The sequence below is a fragment of the Nicotiana tabacum genome, chromosome 23 (assembly GCF_000715075.1).
Source record: "Nicotiana tabacum cultivar K326 chromosome 23, ASM71507v2, whole genome shotgun sequence".
Classification (NCBI taxonomy): domain Eukaryota; kingdom Viridiplantae; phylum Streptophyta; class Magnoliopsida; order Solanales; family Solanaceae; genus Nicotiana; species Nicotiana tabacum.
The window spans coordinates 74972256-74993612 of NC_134102.1; the positions used below are offsets into that span (position 1 = coordinate 74972256).

At 35.8% G+C, this 21357-nt stretch overlaps 1 protein-coding gene and 1 long non-coding RNA gene across 2 annotated transcripts; one reads left to right on the forward strand and one right to left on the reverse strand.

Moving 5' to 3' along the window:
• Positions 1 to 4798: 4798 nt before the first annotated feature.
• LOC142177539 (uncharacterized) lies at positions 4799 to 7444 on the forward strand. Its single transcript, XR_012706058.1, has 2 exons — positions 4799 to 4902; positions 5044 to 7444. It is a non-coding gene; the product is annotated as an uncharacterized LOC142177539 (long non-coding RNA).
• LOC107772444 (long-chain-alcohol oxidase FAO4A) lies at positions 5701 to 12219 on the reverse strand. Its single transcript, XM_016591952.2, has 3 exons — positions 11931 to 12219; positions 11381 to 11650; positions 5701 to 7833 (listed from the first exon to the last, which is right to left on the reverse strand). Exons 1-3 carry the CDS (start codon positions 12165 to 12167, stop codon positions 6019 to 6021), a joined length of 2322 nt encoding a protein of 773 aa, XP_016447438.2. The 5' UTR covers positions 12168 to 12219; the 3' UTR covers positions 5701 to 6018.
• Between the last annotated feature and the right edge of the window lie 9138 nt (positions 12220 to 21357).

A 21357-nucleotide genomic window follows, 5' to 3' on the forward strand; every position in this document is an offset into this window, starting at 1 on the left:
CTTGGTTTGCATGCGTGGTGAGTGTCGCTTTTTGAAAAGCTTTTATATGAAATTTTGAAGAAAATGAAAATTTTGACTAAAAATGAGGCTAGAGTTCACAACGGTCAATATTTTAGGTGAATGACACCGGATCGGTATTTTGACGATTTTGGTAGGTTCGTATTGTGATTTTGCACTTGGACGTATGCCCAAAATTAATTTCAGATGTCCCTAGGGTGATTTGACTTGTTTTGCCGAAAATTAGCAATTTGAATGTTTGGAAATTTTTTAAGTTTAACCGTAGGTTGACTTTATTGATATCAGGTTCAAATTTTAGTTTTGGGACTTGGAATAGGTTCATGTTGCTCTTTGAAACTTGTCTCTAAAATTTGGTGCAATTCGGAGTTGGTTTGATAGGATTCGGGCGCTTGGTTGTGATTCTAGAGGTTCTTGAGTTTTCTTTTGAATTTCATGCATTTTGATGTCTGATTCATAGTTCTAGACATTATTTTGGTGTTTTGATCATGCGATCGAGTTCGTATGATATTTTTAGACTTCTCTAGATGTTTGGTTTGGAGCCTCGAGGGCTCATGTGAGTTTTAGACGTGTTTCGGAATAGTTTTGAGTTGGATCAGGTTTGTTGGTGTGTTGATGTCTCAAGTGTCGCAAATTCAACTACCAACATCGCAACTGCGATCTTAGCAGGGGGTCTCAGGTGGCGCATTTGCAATACCTGGATCGTAATTGCGAAGTAGTACTTGAGTTGGGTAGTTTCGCATTTGCGACTATTTGGCCTCATTTGTGATGGGAACAGGCTTCGCAAATGCAAAGCCAATGTCATATTTGCGACATCCCCTTTAGGATGTCAGGGCCACAATTGCAAGTCCTTATTAGCAATTGCAAACCCAGTGTCACAATTGCGAACCCAGTTTCATTTTTACGACATTTGCACCTGAACAAAAGGCCTGGGAAGTCGGGATTTAATCCCATTTCTCTCATTTTACAATCCTAGACTCGGTAGGAGGTGATTTGGAGAGGGGATTTGTAACTACAATCATTGGGTAAGTAATTTTGATCTATTTTTAATTATATTACTTGATTATACATGGGATTTAACATCAAATTCATGAGAATCTAAGAAAAGATTTTGGGGATTTTTGTCTATGTTTTGAAAAATATAAATATGGGATTTGAGAGTCGAATTGGACTCGAGTTTTGACCGGGCGGGCACGAGGTTGACTTTTGTTGACTTTTTTCAAATTCATTAAAGATTGAATTATCTGAATTATATTTGGTTAGACTTGACTGGTTTTGAGGCTAGTTCTAAAGGAAAGGCCGTGGTTGAGTGTTGATTTGATTACAAAAAGAGGTAATTTTGTGTCTAACCTTGACTTGAGAAAATTATGACCCGTTGAACTATTGTCTATGTGAATTATGTGGGAAAATAGGTTTTATGCAAGGTGGCGATTGTATATGCGCCATCGTTGAATTTAGCATGCGGGATTGGACAATTTATTTTCATATCTTCGTTATTCCATGTTGTCTCTTGTTATATGCTTAATTATTTCATGTTTCTACTTGACATCTATGTTTTACTTGTTAACTTGTTACTTAATTGTTATTTGCTTGATTTTGTTTATTTCTCACTCAATAATCTGCTTACCTGCTACTTGTTCCTACTTGCCTTTTTTGTATATTTTCATTGTCACATGTTTTACCTGCTTTTATTGTCCTTCTATTATTCGATATACTCTATTATGTTATTTCTCTTTCGTGAGCCATTTATCTATTTTTGTATTGATTAGTTGATAAGGTTTGGGAAATCGAGGTGTTGGATATTCTTCATTATATTGGTGGTCCTTAAATGTTCTGTATGCTTCATCTTCTTTTGTGTTGATATTTCGTAAATGTTAGTATTGAGTTATTTATGATAATAAATTAATATTGTTGAGATCGGGTTGGGCGTCGCAACGGTATTGAAATAAATTGATATTGTGGAATCTGGTTGTACGTTGTAATAGTATTAAAATGATATGATATGAAGAGATAAGGATGGAATATGATATGAACATATGATGATATGGTGGGATCGGGTTACGCGCCGCAACGAATTTGATGTGTTGTAGTTGTTTGTGGCTGTAGAGATTGTTCTCGGTATTGTGATATGAGATTCGAGATTATGTTATTCTAGGGCCCGCTGGTAGTTGACCTACGAGTCCAGTTATTTGAGTTTACTATTTTATTTTTATTCATGTTTCTGTTATTATTGTTTCGTACAGGTTATTTGTGAGTGACTTGCCATAACCTCGTCATTACTTCATCAAGATTAGGCTCGACACTTATAAAGTACATGGGGTCGTTTGTACTTATGCTACACTTTTGCACTTCTTGTGCAGATCCCGGTATTGGTCCTAGTGGCGCGTAGTGAGACTGCTCGAATTCAGCTGCCTTCGGAGACTTGAGGTAGAGTTGTTGGCGTTCGCTGTCCCTGAAGTCCCTTTCTATCATGTTTTACTGTTTATTTAGTTTCGAACATTGATACTTTATTTCAGACCATATTTGTAGTATTCTAGTTTCTCATATACTTGTAACTCCGGATTTCTGGGAGTAGTCTAGCACCACGTTATTTATATTAATGTTGTGTTCATTTCAGAGTTTATTCATTGTTAATCATCATCACCTGGTTATTATTGTTAAAATTGGTTAATTAATTATCTAAGGTTCGCTTGCCTAGCAAACAGATGTCAGGCGCCATCACGGCCCGATGTTGGGATTTTCAGGTCGTGATAGATTTGGACTCGAATTTAGGAACTAATTACATATTTAAATTCATTAGGCTATGGGTCAATGTTATCTGATCTTAGTCTCACGTTTTTGACCATATGAGCATGTGATTGACTTTTGCTGACTTTTGAGAGTTAATTAAAGATCAAAGTTTTATCATTTGGAGTTGATTCTTATTGCTTTATTTAAATGCGTTGAGTATTTTTTGCTACATTTTGAGCATTTGAAGCAAGAGATAATGAAAAAGGCATTTTGGAAGGTTGGAGTTTATTTCAGATAAGGTAAGTATCCTGGCTAACCTCGACCTGAGAGATTTTTCTTAAAAAATGGACCTATTTATTACATGCTACGTGTTTGAAGGTAGCATATATACGAGGTGATGAGCGTATATGCGGGCACTATAGTCTATTCATACCTAGAGTATTTCTTAGCTTTTTCTATGCCTTAATCAATTACATGACTCTACTTGTTGCATATTTCATCTGTTGTATAACTACTTAAACATCTTATCAATGCTAGGATAATGTTATAGGCATCCTTCATATACTAGTTTAATATTATGGATTTCATGTACTTATCTTACATGGTAGAACTGCATAGTCATATATTGTTGCCTTATATGCACCCACCATGCTAGCATATGAATTTAGTTCTCATTATTCATATGAGTCTATTTGGGCGTGTGGAATCAGGTTCCTGTATTGAGACATCTGAACACCAAAATCTCGCCGGCAGTATGCGCGCAAGGTTGTGGATACATGAATTATTATCCATTCAAATAGAAATGAATAGGGATGTGTCATCTTTGACATAAAATGATACACGTAGTTTACAGAAAGTAGTACATGTTACACACTTTTGGAAAAAAGAATAAAGTAGAGTTACGATTTTGTCCTTGTTCGTACATCCCAACTCTCATTTATTTATATACTGTAATTATAGAATAACTTCTGCAATTTATATTTTATTATTTCATTAGACTTTCATAAAAGTATATGTATATTATGCTTTGGTATAAAATATTTTTACGAATTAGAAATATTTGATACCATTTGAATAGATGGACATTGACTCGAGCCTAGATTTCATTTATTGGATTGGATGAAAAACTAACAAATGAATTCAACTTCTCACCACATTCAACTTCACGACACGTTATTGAGGGGTGTCAAAAGGACGACTCGGTGCACTAAGCTCCGTTATATACGCAAGGTTTGGGGAAGAGTCAGATCACAAGGATCTATCATACGCAGCCTTATCCTGCATTTCTGATTATGTTTTCACGTTATTGAGCGGTGATTTTCGCAAATATCCATTTTTAGGAATACTAACTGAATCTTCTTCTTCTCGGATTGTTCTGCACATGGTCAGGGGCGGCTCAATAGCATTTGAGGCCTAAGTCCAAAGTCAAATGTGAGGCCTAAGTATTTCAATTTTAAAAAAAAAAAACTTAAATAATATGTATGGAGTAAAATTAATGAAATACCAAATAAAAACAATACTAGAAAGATATTACCCGATTACTGATTCAGGAAATTTGAAGAATGAAGACTTTGAGTGCAAAATATCTAGTTGTTGCTTGTCTACTTCAAAATTTTTGCTGTAAATCTTGAAAACTATACTATATTTCTTATAAAGTAATAGAAGTATAGAACTATTGGAATCTTAAAAATATTATTGAACACTTGAATTAATAAATTTTTGGAGAAAGAAGGTGAAAAATAAAATTTTGGAGAAAGAAAAAATTATTGGAGAAAGAATACAAGAAGGTGAGCAAGAATAAAGAGAAAGGAAGAAGATATGTAGGTTCTGGAATATGAAGAGTAAAATTAAAACATTAGAAAAGAATGAGTAAAAAATGGAATTATTAAATCAACTCAAATTGAAAATTATTCATCTATCATTTTTAAGTAAGTCAAAATTTTACTTTATTTACTCTAAAAGATTTTCTTTCCATTTATATAAAAAACACAAAAGTACTACTGCATATTATTTTTTTAAATACCTAAGAAATATATATTATTTCAAAAAAATGGGATCCCTCAAAATTGGGGGCATAAGGCACATGTCTTACCCACCATATTGTTAGAGCCGGCCTAGCACATGGTTAAATTGAATTGGGTGTGAGCTGAATAAAAGGTGTGAATCTTTGTGCTTCTATGGGTCGTGTTCCGTAAATTCTTGAGTCTATTTTGGTTTGAGTCCTTGCTCTGATAGTGATACTGGATAAAAATCTTTTAATTGTCGTTAAGCTTACAGTCATCTCTCCTATATTTACAGAATTGCAAGAAGCAGTTATGGATGCCCAGAGTCTATTGGAAACAACCTCTCTATCTCATGGTAGGGGTAAGGTTTGCATACACACTACCCTCCCCAGACCCCACCAATGGGATTATACTGGGTTGTTGTTGCAAGAAGCAGTTATGGCTCCTGGTAATGATAAACTTGTCTAAAGAAAAATCAAATAGTGGTATGAATGGTTGGTGATGCAAAATCAAACTTTAGAAATATAACTGTCACTTTGTATAATTTTTAAATTTCCGAACTCGTCAAAACCGGAACACCCGCAATATAACTTACTCGAGCTTCGCCCATATAAGTGAACTTCAGGATACTTTTCGGAAGTTTCATTTACTTGTTTAAGTTTCGAACTCCAAGACATTGTCTTTTAAGTTTAACTTGTACATGTTTCGAACTCTAAGACACTGTCCTGGAGTTTGACCTGCAGTAGTTTGGACTCCAAAAGAATTTCTTTAAGTTTGTGTCACTATTATTCAATTATTTTCTGTATTTCTAAGCATTAGTTATTTTAAATGCTGATTCATATTCCTATTAGTAGTCCTAAAATGGCTACCTGGTATCATTTTTACCAGATTTGCCAACCTCCTCTGTTGCTCGTTAACTTGCTTCCCATCTTCTACATAGGAATCTCTGGCATTTTCAAAAGGAAAATATTAGTCACTGCAGATTTACTAGAATATAATTTTAACAATTACATTTGGCAAGATACATGGATCCCTCTTAATCAGAATGATTCGCGATTTGGGACTTGTTTATACACTTATTTTCTCCCTTACTCCTAAAGATCTTACCCCACACTGTTGCTTCAACCTCCAACTCATAATTAGCTGAAGGTAGAGACAATGCTAAGCCTACTCCACTCGTTTTACTCACACAAACCTCAATAAACATAAACTATTTTTTCAAGATTTCACAAAAACAAATCTTCATGCTTCCCTTTGTACGAGTGCCATTTTATCCCAGCTTTTGATTCTTAAGAAGTTGAAGAACAGATTGTGCAGTACAATAAGAAATGGCCTGAATTGTGACCATTGGATTCACTCCAATAGCAGTTGGAAACACACTTGAATCACCAAGAAACAAACCTTCTACTTCCCATATCTCCCCTTTAGAATTAACCACTGAAGTTGTTGGATCCACTCCCATTCTACAACTTCCCATTTGATGTGCTGAACATATAGGAACTGAATGATTCCCAATTTCTATTGAACTTTCTTCTTTCACAAATCTCTCAAACTCCTTCAAACTTGCATCTTTCACCTTCAAACTCCTCCCTTTTCCGTGTTGAGTTCCAATTTCTTCTGCACCAGCAGCTGCCAAGATTCTTAGCATTTTCTCTAGGCCTAATTTTAGATTTTCTTCATCAATTTGATCCATCTTATAAGTTACTGAATAAGGTGAGAATGCTTCCCCTGATCCCTTGTCTCTTGCCAACGCGAGAATATATGCGGTTCTTGAATATTTGCACATCCTCATCTTAATATCTAGGCCTGAAACCCATGGCATTAGTGCTGAAAACATGCCAGGGTGCAAACCTGGAGTTTGTATGATTGCACCATATCCTGATCCTTCGAAATTCGCCACGACTTTAGACATTGCTGTCATTATTCCTCCTTCGTAACTTTTCTTGTCCGCCTCAGGCCATAATACATTAGAATCAGATGGAGTATCTGGAAAGTATCCCCAGGCGATAACGACTGGATGGAGGTGTAAGTTTCTGCCGATATTTGGATTCTTTAAGCCACTTCTCTTAAGCAATGAAGGTGTGCTAAGAGCACCACAAGCTACAATTGTTACCTTTGATTTCACCATGCAAATTTCTCTCACCCCTTTTCCATTTTGAAATGCAAAAGCAACTCCAATGGCTTTACTTTTTCCTGAGTTGTCATTCTTTTTTACATGGATCACTTCCAATGCTTCACATTCAGGAAATATTGCACCATTGCCTGATTTGACCAAATCCACTAGCCATGTCTCAGCTGTGCCTTTTTTCTTCCCATCTTTGCATCCCATGCTACACCATCCACAGTAATGATCCGACTGCGCGTTCCTAGGGATTGTTTCCACTTGATATCCCAATTCTTGACACCCTTTTCTCAAAATCATGTTTTGGAAACCTTCATCCTCAATTTCAGACTGAACTCCCATTTTTTCACATACAACCTTCAAAGCCCCCTTGTAAAATTCACTTTGAAATAAATCAAGTTTGTACCTTTCGGACCACTCTTTTAGAACATGTTGTGGAGTCTGAATCGAAGCTGACCAATTAATTGTCGAGCCACCACCAACGGTTGATCCAGCAAGTAGCATAACATCCATATCCTTGCTTGTTAATAGTCCATTTCCAAGGTACATTTGATCCATAGAAGGACCTTCAAGAAGGGAAAGATTTGTTCTTGCAAGATAACTTCCTTTTTCTAGGACAAGTACTTTGTGTCCAGCTTTTGCAAGAATACCAGCTATAACTCCACCTCCAGAGCCTGAACCAACTACCACAGCATCACATTCAATTGTGAAATCAGGGCACTCTGTACTTCTCCTTGTGTTGTTGAAATTATGGGGTTTTGACACAGAAAATCCAATTTTTTGCAGCCTCTCGAATGTCTTTTTTTGTGATTGTTTTAGACTGATGATTCCTTGGTAAAGTGGTCCAAATAGTTCTTCTTCTTCTTCTTGATCTTGAGGTCCTTGATTTTGCTTCTTAAAATCAGGATCAGGTCCAGAGTAGCCAAGTGCTTTCCACGAAGGATTCTGGCTTTTCTCATTCACCTAAAAAGAAATTAAGATTCACACACATTTTCAGGAAAGATGAAAGAAGAATGAAACAGATTTTTATCAGGTTAAATATGAGTTTAAATATCAAGTTAAACTTGAGCTAGGTGGTGGAAGAATTGAACAGAAAAGAATCTTGAGTTCTAATGCAACCATTGTGCAATGCTGTTAGAAAATATAAAGTTATCATTTCTTATATATAAATCTATGATGAATATTATAAGTTTATGGGGGTCATTTACAACATGGATTAGTATAGCATATTTGCACAGTATATCATTTACTTGAATAGTAGATCTTATGTTTCGAGAATTATTTTGTTATATTTTTGTTTTCTAGTTAGAGTGCATCACGGCAAGTTCAGATTGTGAGCTTCTTTCAATTAAGTTCCAATGGAAATGTGATGTTAAGTGTGCATCTAAATCACTTAAAAATAACTAAATTTTCCTATGATGAATTAATCAAAAAGACAAAATGCCCGAAAACCCCATCAAACAACACCAGAAAGCCAAACAGGCAATCTAAATCAGCAAAAATGCCACGATGACCATGCCATGTCAACTCTGATAATTTCAGTTATTATCACTAAACTATATGGTTTATTGTAGTAAGATCATAAAACTAGATAATTATTTTTTTCACCAAATAAAAGTTACCTACCTGATAAAAAATTTACCTGGTGAAAAATAATATATCATGTAAGTGTTACGTGATAAATGGTATCGGTGAAATATTTTTACACATTACAATAATGCTTCTCGAATGATGACACGACATAGCCACATAAGTGAAGGAGAAATATGCGTCTCTAATAATCTCATGTTTTCTTGATTAAAAAAATAAGAAGCAAAACAAGAAAAAGATATACAAAAGGAATCTAATCGCATCTGATTATGAAAGAACACGTACCTAATTACATTGTTTTAATTAAAGTTCTTTATCATTTGTATGCTTTGCGTGTGTCATTGTAATCGTTATCTATCATGTATCAAAACTACATTCTTCCATATTAGTGTAAACCATAATAAAAGTACTAATTATTTGTTTCTTTCAAAGTTGTCCCAACTGAACTTGTGTCATCAGAGGGGGATGTAGTGCCCTATCTACGGGTTCAAATGAACCCATAACTTTCGAACCAGAGTAAAAATTTGTATGTAAAAATTTATTAAAATTGTAAAAATAGTAGATATGAACTCATAACTTTAAAAATATAGTGGGTTCAATATTAAAAACCTTAAAATTGAATTCATAGGATTTAAATCCTGAATCCGAATCTGTCAGTGTGATATAGATTAGTTTGGTATGCTACAACATCAACTATTTAAAGAACGTGAGGATTGAGTTAAATTTTTAGGAAAGTGCTCAATGCAGTAGCAACAACAACAACAACAACCCAGTATAATCCCATTAGTAGAGTCTGAGGAGGGTAATGTGTACGCAGACCTTACCCCTACCCTGGGGTAGAGAGGCTGTTTCCGATAGAAACTCGGCTCTCTCCCTCCAAGAACTCCCCACCTTGCTCTTGGGGTGACTCGAACTCACAACTTCTTTGTTGGAAGTGGAGGGTGCTTACCACTAGAACAACCCAATCTTGTCCTTATTTTTTTTTTAATAAGTGGAATTTTAATTGACAATATAGCCAATTTCTTGATGGTGATCTATAATCGAATTTTAATAAGTCGCCTTAGCCTTATTTATCGAATGTATATACTTTTTTTTTCTTAATTTTATACTTTTAGCTTTTGAGATGCAAATTAAGATGTTAATTGCATATCGTTTTTTATCGTTGTTATTACTAAGTATCTTTTTTGTAATAACTTCTTTTAATATTATTTTTTTAATTGACAATATAGCCAATTTATTTTAATCTTCTTGAGACCATGTTGATCTTAAGTAACATTTTAATTAGTTTTATTTTGAGAAACTTGTGTCAACTGAAGCAACTGTAACAAAAATTATTAACATTACTTTAATAAGCAATATAAGCATTTGAAAAAGAATCAAGTCATTTTATTTGATTAAATATATCAAATTAATGTATTATTATAGTATGTTATTTGTACAATTTCTCTTAGCACTATTGTAATCTTAAAAATAAATCATCAATATGGAGATAGTTAACTTGTTTGAGTGTGCACAATGCACATGGAGTTTGAAAGAAGAAATTGAACACAACACAGCTACAATTGTAAAAGAGATAGATTCAAGTTGGAGCCAAATTACGTGAAAATAGTAAACTTGATGGAGTGTGCACATATAGAGTTAGAAAGAAGAAACTGTACATAGCCATGTGTAAAAGAAATTGATTTCTAGATGGAGCAAAAAAACATGACATTTTCGTGCGTTCAACCAAATTCCTAAAAATAGCATCATTTGGAACTATGTGATTAATGAGTATTGTCGGCAAGCAGATAGCAAATCGATGAAAGGATTTACAGTACTTGTCATTAATTAATAATAAATACATGTAAGAAGAGTAAGTCTCTGGGGCCTCATATTTTTTGTGTCTAAAGCAAGAGGGACTGAGCCTCAATTTTTTACACCATCAAATCAGTAAAAAGAAATTTATAAGTAATAAACTTTCTTAAAATAATATGAGATTTGCAATCCTAAAAATAAGAATTGTGCAAGATACACTCTTGGGAACCAAAAACATCTAAAACTTGTGACACTAGCTAGCTTATTTTATCTTCCGTTCACTTGTAGGGTATCTTTGGTACTTCGTTATTCGGTATATTAATTATACATATAAAATACCATACCAAAGTAGTTCGATATGGTTCAATATTTTCTTGTATGGTTTCGGTAGGTTTCAGTATTATTATTAGTAATAACATTAAAGAAATAATACCTTCAAAGGTGAATAGTTTGCTTATAAATCTTGATTTCGTAGACTACCGTAGCCAAGATATTTGATTTTTCCCAACATCCATTTGAATTTGCTGTGTAAGAAAAGCATTGAATTTTTACATACTTTAATCTCACTTTAGTCCTTGTAATCACTGGCCCAGGGGACAGGGGTAATAAGTTGGATTTGGGCTCAAAATGGGAAATTCGGAAATTGGACGGGAAAGTGGTGGGAAGGCTTGCTTAAAATATTGGTATACCGAAATATTTAAAATTCAATATTGAGAACGGTACCGAAATATCGAACTACCGAAAAATTCATACCGAATAATCGATACCGAAATACCGAATTAATTCGAACCGGTCCAATTTTTCGAATTTTATGCCCACCTTACAACAAAGTTCCTAAGGAAAACGAAGGGGAATTAAAAAGAAGATCGAGAGAACCAAAAAAATAAAAAAATAAAAGAGAGAAGAAAATAAGGTTTGCAACTTTGCATGCATGCCAAATGTATTTTCTGTTTGAAAGCACTCGAATGAGTAAAAGCAATTTCAACCAACCCGCAATATGATTGGTGAATATTATTGGGAATACGTAGCTTCCACTATGGCCAAAAGTAGATAGAGCAAAAATAGAAGAGGGTAGCTCTACAATATTAAGAAAAACTAGACATTAATACAAATTAAAATTGGATACCTGAGTGAAGAATACTAGGAGAACCAGAATTTTTATGGCAGAAAAGAGAATCCTTAGGAGTTTGAAACAGCTAGTTGACCATGATAGGACTATCTCTTCTCTCTTGTTAGGTGAAATCCTAGAGAAGCTCTGCAAGTATGGAAATTGGCTTGACAAGCTTGCCTTACCACAAAGTATCAAAGTTCCTATCCTCGTTGATAATAGCCATAGTGCAATTTTGCACAAGTTGAGCTTAGGATGTTGCAATCTATTGCTTATCATCCATGCAATCTGATAATTAAAAAGAAATTTCATAATTAGATGAAAAAATAACAAAATCTTTTAGAAGGCCGGGAATGTGTAAATATATACTACTAGTACGTTATAATGTATTAAAAATTATAGTATTTTGCTTGTAATGAGCAATATCCTCGTGTGAATTGGAAAAAAAAATAGAAAATAGAACAAATAACACGATCTAAGAAATGTAGCCAAAAATGGCGCCTCAAAAAGAAAAAAGAAAAAAACACAAAGGGAAAAAGGTAAAGCATAAGCAAAAAAAAGCTCTTACATGTTGAGGAGTTCCGGTCATGGATGCTGAAGTTTGGAGGAAGTTAGTGAAAGGATCATCAATGGCTTCTTGATGATAAAAGGAATTAGCATCAATGGAAGGTAAAATAGTGTCACAAATAGCAGTAAGAGAGTCCATCTGGTTAGAGGAAAGTGTCCCTAACTCAACATTTTTTTCTGCTTCTGGAACAACAATACTGCTGCCTTTGCGAAAAATGCAACCATTTTTTTGACCCATTTTTAATTTCTCAATGTTGTTTCTTGTGAGACTGCATATTAACTACATTTAACTAGGCATATATAGAGAGAGAACTCAATGCATATATTAAAGAGGTACCCCACCCCGGCCCCTACGTCTCTGACGCCACACAATTAGGTTGGTGTGGGGTGGGGTGGGGTGGAGAGGGAGGTAGGTTTAATAACTAAGAGAGGCCTACGAATTGGACCTTGTGTTTCTGGTGGGGGTCAATTACTCAATGCATAAAGTAGTCATTTCCAATCTCCTTCTATAATTGTCTCGATCAAAATTTACTCTTCGAACTAACTCTTTACTTGCTACGAAACAATTTAATGCACAACATGCCGGGTAACGGTACTAAATTATTTTGCGCCAAAAAGAAAAAGAGTTACCGATCGTTTGGTACAATGGAAAAAAATATCTCAGCATATCCCATGGGTAGGATATCCCATAGAATTAGTTATCATACTTTTTATATGAGATAGTTAATTTCACCATTTTAGTGTAAAGGTTATCCCGTGATTAGTTAATACCTCAAATCAAACATGGGATAACATTAATTCCAAAAAAAATTTCCGTGATTATTATTATTATTCCATGTACCAAACGCTAAAAATACTAAAGGATTTAACTTTTAGCCAATGAGCATTTTAAAATAATTTTACATTATCATTGTGTTGTTATCAGTTATAGCAGGTTAGTTAGTTTAATTTCTATGTTACCAACTTAGAATTACCGTAGAAAATTTCTTGTGCACATGTGTTAAACTCACAAGTAGGTAGGTAATAAATGAGCAAAAATGTATTTAAGAGCAACGGTATGCAACAACTTTCCCGTTGTTGGCAAAAGTACTTTTCGCAATAATATTCAATATATGGCAACAAATAAATTTGTTGCAAATTTCATGCTTTCTTGTAGTATATGCAAGGCATTACCAATTTAACTTTATCCATCACTAAATATATATCTTAATGAATAATATGTATAACGTTCTTTGACTGTACTCTCTGAAATTATTACATATTTTTTAGGTTACGATGTTAGATAATTAATTCGCAATCATAGTAGAGATTAAGACACAATCATACAGATATAAAATCATAATATTGAGTTAGAGTTTAAGGAAGTTTATTGTTCAACTCCATCAATTCAACACCGACAGCAAACGACGATTAAGCGTGAGACCAACTTCCACAATCCACTAGCCCACTCTTACGGCCCCGAGAACTTGACTGATTGGATGTCTATCATTATCACATATTCAAGAGAAGGAATACGCTAGGGTTTTCTAATAGCTAGGGAAAAGGAGGTTGGCCTCTATTTATAAAAAGTGTTTACCCATCACAGGCCAATTGTTATTGGGTCTCACTTATCCACACACATAGTATTTAATATTAGGCCTTTTATTTATCCGCCACTTGGGCCACGTCACTCTCCTTTCAGGCTATAACTAATTAACGTAAGTCCAAATTCTAATTTTCTCCCGCTTAGACGTTAACGTTAATTGAGGACAAGAAAATAATTTTAAAACTTTTGAGTTTTAAAAAAATATTTTGAAAAAGATTTTAGACTCTATAATGGCCAGAGTACTCACATAGCCAAGGGTAGAATGACCCATATAAAAATTCATCCAGTCTCAATGGAGAACACTAACAATAAATCGTAGCAGGTATCACACCATTTCAAGGTATAAATTCTATCTATGATCATATGTGCTAGAATTTTTAATAACATGGATCAAACATGTGTGCTAAGTATATTATCTTTCTAATCAAGGTGAACAGAGCCATATCTCTTAGAAAAAAATAATCCTCCAAGTGATATAATAACCATATCACCTCAGGAGCCTCCAAGTGACACAAAAATCATATCATCTCAGGAGGTTTCTCTTGTGTCTTACCCGAGATAATCAAGGCAAAAAGTAGCAATATCTAATTGAAAATAAAAAATAAATAAATTATCACATTAGTTAATAAGTATAACAAATATAAAATAACACAAACTTGCATAGAAATAGAATTTATTAAAAGTGATATCGCAGTCAGCAATTATAAAGTAACTCCCAATGACTAAAGCACATCAAAAGACTCTAAATACCCTTGTATTGCATGTCTACCATTTCACCACCAAGGCATCTTGAAAGTGAATCGTATTCCATGAATATGACATCTATCATCTTTAGTCAAAGGATCATCCAACATAGATGTGTTAATATATTCAATACATATATCATCTTCTTTTACCATATCTCTAACCTTAAGATACTTAAGTCTAACACGCTTAGAGCCTCTTGTCCTCCTAGTATTCTTACAGAAGAATACAGCTGCACTATTTTCACATAAAATAGTCACCGACTTAGATATAAATCCCCACAATTTGTAATTTAGTAAGAAAATTCTTCATCCAGACAGCAGGTGAAGCAATCTCAAAATAAGCAATAAACTCAGCTTTCATTGTGGATGTAGCAGTGATACTCTATTTCTCACTTTTTCAAGAAAAAGTACCTCCAGCTAACATAAAGATATACTCACAAGTTAATTTTATAGTGTCTTGACAACCTGCAAAATCAGAATTTGAATATACCAGTAGGTTTAGATCATCAACTTTTTTGTACCCAAGCATGAAGTCTTAGGTGCGTTCTAGATATCTCATCACTTTTTTGCAGCCACTCAATGTGCCAACCCAGGATTAGAAGAAATCTTTCCTACATATTAACAACAAATGATATATCAGGCCTTGTATAAACCTGTATATACATCAAGCTGTCAACAACACTTGCATATGGTACATCTTTTACGGTTCTCCTTTCAACTTCATTTTTGGGACATTGGTCTTTACTAAGTTTATTCCCTTTCACAAAAGGTGCAACACCAGGTCTATAGACTTGCATATTGAAAGTTTTAAGAACACTCTTAATATAGGAACACGGATAAACCGAACAAACCATGTGACCTATCTCTTTTAATTTCAATCCCAAGAACAAAAGAGGCTTCATTAAGATCTTTCATATCAAAAGACCTAGACAAAAATTATTTGGTCTCATTCATCAAACCCAAATCATTTGTGGCAAGTAGAATGTCATCAATATAGAGAACCACAATTTAAATTTCCATTAGCTATTTTGAGATAAACACATTCATCAAGCTTATTTTCCACAAATCTGAATTTTGTAATGATTTCATCGAATTTCAAGTACCACTGCTTGGAGGCTTGTTTATATATATATATATATGTGTGTGTGTGTGTGTGTGTGTGTGTGTGTGTGTGTGTGTGTGTGTGTTAATCTTGCACACTAGATGTTCTTTATCATCTTCTTTAAACCCTTCAGGTTGAACCACGTAAACTTTTTCAAGCAGACTCCCATCCAAGACAACAGTTTTAACATCTATCTGGTGCAACTCTAGATCAAAATGGGCTACAAGAGCCATCACAACTCTAAATGTATCCTTAGATGAAACATGAAAGAATATTTCTTTATAATTAATGTCTTCTTTATGAGTGTAATCCTTAGAAACCAACCTTGCTTTGTAACGGTCTATGTTTCCCTTGGAGTCTTTTTTAGTTTTAAATACTCATTTGCAACCAATAAGCCTAAAACCTACAGGCAATTCAACTAACTTCCACACAATATTATGTTCCATAAAGTGCATTTCATCTTTCATTTCCTCACGCCATTTATCAACATATGGAGAGGAAATAGTTTGAGCAAATTATAAAGGATCAGTCAACTCTCCGGTATCAGTAATAGTTTTAGTCACACACACGATAAAATTATCAGAGATGGCAGATGTTTTTTTTCCTTGTGACTTATGGATTGGTTCATTGTGTTCACTTTGCTCAGGGTTCATGGGATCTTCGTTGTTGTTCCCTCGATTCTCCCCCTCATGAATAGGTTAGTTTATCACCTTTTCATGTACAACAGTTTCACGATCCAATTTCCATCATAGGTTGTGATGGCGCCCAATGGTGTCGTTAGGCAAGCCAACGGTGAACCTCCCACTTAGTTATCCATTTTTAACTTTTAAACACAGGAAATTTCATTAAGCAAAATGAATTTAATTTATAAAACCATGGGAAACATACATTCCTCCTTACCAAGTCATAGAGTATAAATGAAACATAAGTGAAGTAATAATAATAACATTAGGTACAACTGTGAACATCCACTACATCCTCCAAAATCCGGTGTCACAAGTGCATGAGAAATCTAGTAAAATATACAAAATCGCTATAGCTACTATCTGAAATAAAATAGACAGAAAAAATAAACATGACAAGAAGGAAATTCCGGTTGCTACAGATCGAAACATGGAGAGCAACTCACAATTAAATCTCCAGGTAGTGCGTCTACACGCCCGAATGACCGCCTGAAGTACTTATCTCAGTATCTGCACAATTAAATATCTAAAATAGCAAGTCTGATATTTTACGCAAGTCTAGTCTCGGGCTAAAATATAAATTAAGGCATTTAAATAGGCAAGAATAACTCAAGTAGTACATTAAAATATAGTGTGAGCCTAAGTCTACTCGGACATGATCAAGAATCTAGCATACGCATGGACACTCATCACCTCGTATGTGCATAGCTCCCATAACATGTAGCATATAACAAATATAGTACCTACGGATAAATTTCCTCTTACAAGGTTAGATAGGAGACTTACCACACTCTGAAATTTAATAACCGGCTCTAACGCCTCTCTAACATTGCAAACCAATGCCAAACTATCTAAAACTAGTCAAAGAACATGTAAACCAATAAAAATACAAAGACTCGTAATTTAACAATTAGAAACAATTCTCAACTCCGCACAAAAGGTCAACAAAGTCAACTCTCGGGCCTACGTGCTTGGATTCTGAAAACTCTTGAAGATAAATATTACCCATAGCGCCATAATTTCAAATATATAATTTATTCTCAATTCCATATCCAAATTCATGGTCAAAACTCAAAAATACCATTTTTAAGTTTTCCTCCATACTCCCATAAAATTTACCAATTTTCATGTTAAAATTATATATATAATCTAATGTATTTAGCTCAAAATGAGTAGTAATCACTTAACTTGTGATGGATGATTAAAAATTCCCTTCAAAATCGCCCCAAAATCGGCTCCAATGAGAAAAATGAGATAAAAATGAGCCAAGTCCCGATTTGCATTCTTATACACTGCCCAGGAATCCTTCTTCGCGATCGCAGAAGCTCCCTTACAATCACGGAAGCCAAATCTACCACTTCCCAAACTCCTCCATAGCGATCGCGGACATCTACTCACGATCGTGGAGCATCACCCTCCAAACCTACACATTCGCGTACGGCCAACCGCATTTGCGATGGCCAAAAGTCTTCTGCCATGAACCCCTCTTTCGCGTTCACAGTCTCCTTTCCGTGTTCACGTAGGGAAATCTACCCAGCCCCTTATTCCTTGTGTTCACGTTCGCGTATGGAAAAATATTTGGCCCCCAGTTCCATCTCCGTGCACGACTCCCTTGTCGTGATCGCGATGCACAATGTAGAATCCCCCAATTCCTTCATCGCGAACGCCTAACTCCCACCGCGTTCGTGAAGCACAACACCAGCATCAACAACTAGCAGCAGCAAAACACACCAACTGGGTCTGAAACCACCCTGAAACACACCCGGAGCCCCTAGGACCCGTCTAATCATACCATCAAGTCCGCATACCTTATCCAAAGGCTCGAAATACCACGGATAATATCAAAACTATGAATCGTCAATCAAAATTCTTCTTTTAACCTTCAAACTTCATTGAACTCTTCCTAATCACATTTAGATATTGCGGATCACAACCAAACTTCACATACAAGTTTCAATCAAAAAAATAATCCAAGGTCCCGGAACACCGCCCGTAGTCCGATTACACCAATGTACGCTGTAGGTCAAACTTAGTAAATTCAAAAACCTTCAAAATGCTGACTTTTGATAATAAGTGTTGAATCACTCGCGGACTATCCGATGCTCAACCTGTACATACGTTCAAGTCCGAAATCACCTTACAAACCTATAGGAACCTTCCAATCCCGATTCCGAGGTCGTTTACTCTAAAATCAAAACCGACTACATGTGCAAGTCATAATACATAAAATAAAGTTACTCAATGCCTCAAACCGCCAAATGACATGCTAGAGCTCAAAATGATCGGTCTGGTCGTTACATTCTCCTCTACATAAATATACGTTCGTCCTCGAACATGCCAAGGACCGTTCCAAAGTTGCCAAAATCACCGAATAACTCCTCGTGCACCTACCCGTTCCACCATAATCCATATGAGTGCATTAGCTCAACCCTGACTGAAGATCCTTCCTACTACCTTAGCCCACCAGCCTTATAACCAAATTCCAATATTCGAAATTTCCTATAAGGTCCGATTCTTGCATACATACACTGCATCAATCTCCACAAGTTGTACAAAAACATACATATAACCCAAGTCCTAACCACACGATGTACCGCATCACTCATATGACCATAGTAATATCATCCAACCACAATAGCTGCAAGTTTCTGAATCTGGTACTGGTAATATACCTCCTGACACATGAAGGCCATGTTCCAACCCTTGCAACTTTGCAACAATGAAAGAGATATACAAAGTCTCTTAACCACCTGTCAAATCAATAAATCATGGAGTTCTCCCATTCGTTATAAACCATTGCCGCATTTTGAACTAATTAGCGACATTTCCCCTCCAAACATACATTATACCATTCCGATTATACTAATTCCAGGTCCAACAACCTTGTCTCACCCAGTACAAGATGCTCAGCCGACAAGCCACATCAGACACCATCTAAAATCTCAGATGATGTGATCTGTGCGCCAAACAAGCCACAACTCGAATATGACCAATAAGGAAAGGAAACCCAACTACAAGAACTACTAGCACACATAATAGATATAACAACCAAACAAAATGCAATGAATTTACCCCACAAAGGGGAAGTAAAACACACAAGATGAGTATAAGGAATCGTACCAAACATCTCACCATTGCGTTGTGCCGCCCGATCCAAATATGATACCCGTGGCGGCATGCCACCCGATCCAAACATCACAATCTGCATGGGAATGCCCATCGAGCCAAAATGTTCATACTCACTAGACATACATATATCAACCACATGCATGCCAAGTGCATAAAAATAACCCTGGGGAGACAGATATCTTAATGTGCTATGAAAGAGGCCAAGCACAACTAAGATGCACTAAACAACCAGCATCTCGAGAGCCATCTCGCTCATGTAATACCACAGAGCCTATATAGGACCACAACACGCATGTGAATAATCAAGCCACCTCACAACCCACATAGCATAAAAGAGTAACACATGAAATAAATGACGACAAGAATAACATCCACCATGCCCCAAGACTTCTCCATAGACAAATGCCCTGCTGAATAAACATATCCGATCTAGAGTAGAATGTACATTCACATCAGGCCCACCAATGGACCTCTAAACCGATTCTGAACATTTCAAAATAGGTAAGTATCCTTTCAAGATCCAAAATGACCCTATCCATGAAACATACAATCAACCGTCAAATCTTGAACAAACTTTCACAGCTCGTAACCAAAGGAATAGTGCGCCCCTCAACCATAAACTCTCCATTCTGCGACAGTACTAGAATCTCCATACCTAATCTCAATCTCTACTACTTAAATGACTGACATGACACACCTACACAAACATCCCATGGGAGATACTCCCACAATCTTCCGCACCAAGTAACAAAATCTAAACATCAATAGCTACCGACCATGTTAAACATCAAGAATCTGTAAATCAATACACAAATGCCTCTTTCATAAAATAACCATTTTCAGGAGACACAAAAATAACACCAGCATATACTGAACATCTGAAATCTTTTCCGCTCCTTCGAGTTCATGACATCCCTGTCAAAATAGAACCGCAACCTTGACCCTACCATTTCTACACCGCTCACTACACCTACCATGCTATTACGCGAGAGTATAAGAATTTTATCATAACTCCTGAACCACCAGTAGAGTAAACACTTCATTGTCTAGAAACCTTTAACTTAACTCATTTCAGAAGAAGAATCGCAACACGCAACCAACTTCCCATAACCGCAGAAGACACAAACCTCAAATCATGGTCGAAACTGTAATTAATTCTTCGGGACCCATCTGCACATAACCAAGGCAGTGAAACTGAGTCTTCTAAATCAACCGATTCACGCAGACTGCCAAGCCGGCAAGTTCTTGCCACCACACCTATATAATCTCAATATACCAAAGGAACCGAGCATTTCCCTTACCATGCTAATCCAAGCCACTACTAAACTGACCTAACTTATTCAGATTTCTCTTAACAAACCCTCAAAATGACACCTCTCTTTCCCAACACATAATGGATCTCAATCAACACTCATCTCGAGTGACCCCAAATCACAAAACCACATCGCCTCAATACCCATAAGCCATTTTAGACTCCTATCATGCTCTCAATAGCGCCTTCAACTGATACGCCCATTCCGAAGAGACCTTATGCTAACCCAAAGCTATTTTTTCCATCTCTGTAACTCCGCACCGCAGACCTAGTGATACATAGAAATACTGCGAGCCTCTTTCACACTCCATTGCAAAACTCAACCCTTGGCCATACTACAAACTCGAAAATCCTTAGGCACCACACTTAAATTCTTGAACCCACTAGGACCATTATTAAGAGTCACCCACTCTAAGCTAGTCCAAATTACATAACTAATCAACTAGTACTCCATTAGCACCTGAATACTCCAAGGAAGCAATCGATTGAATCATTTCCCTTGCACATCATATTCATAAAGAAGTATCAAATATGAGGCATCCCACAACTTCACATGAATCAATAAGGCGAAATGTAGCACACATCCATCAATTCCTTGCTCGAATTACCCCTGATGTTATCTTCCTAAGTCATAACTAATCCACCAATATACTGATAACCAGAAACTGCGAAGTCACATAACCACGTGACCCAATCATCAATAGTGGGCTCCACCTCTTTGCTTTAAGCCACATTCACATAAACTAAGATTACACAATGGCTACTCCTTCTCAGTTACCATAATCCCGCACTGTTACCCAGCTGAATTTCTCATAAGTTCCTATTGCACTAATCATAACACAACCCAAATTATCAGTCCCAATGCACACTC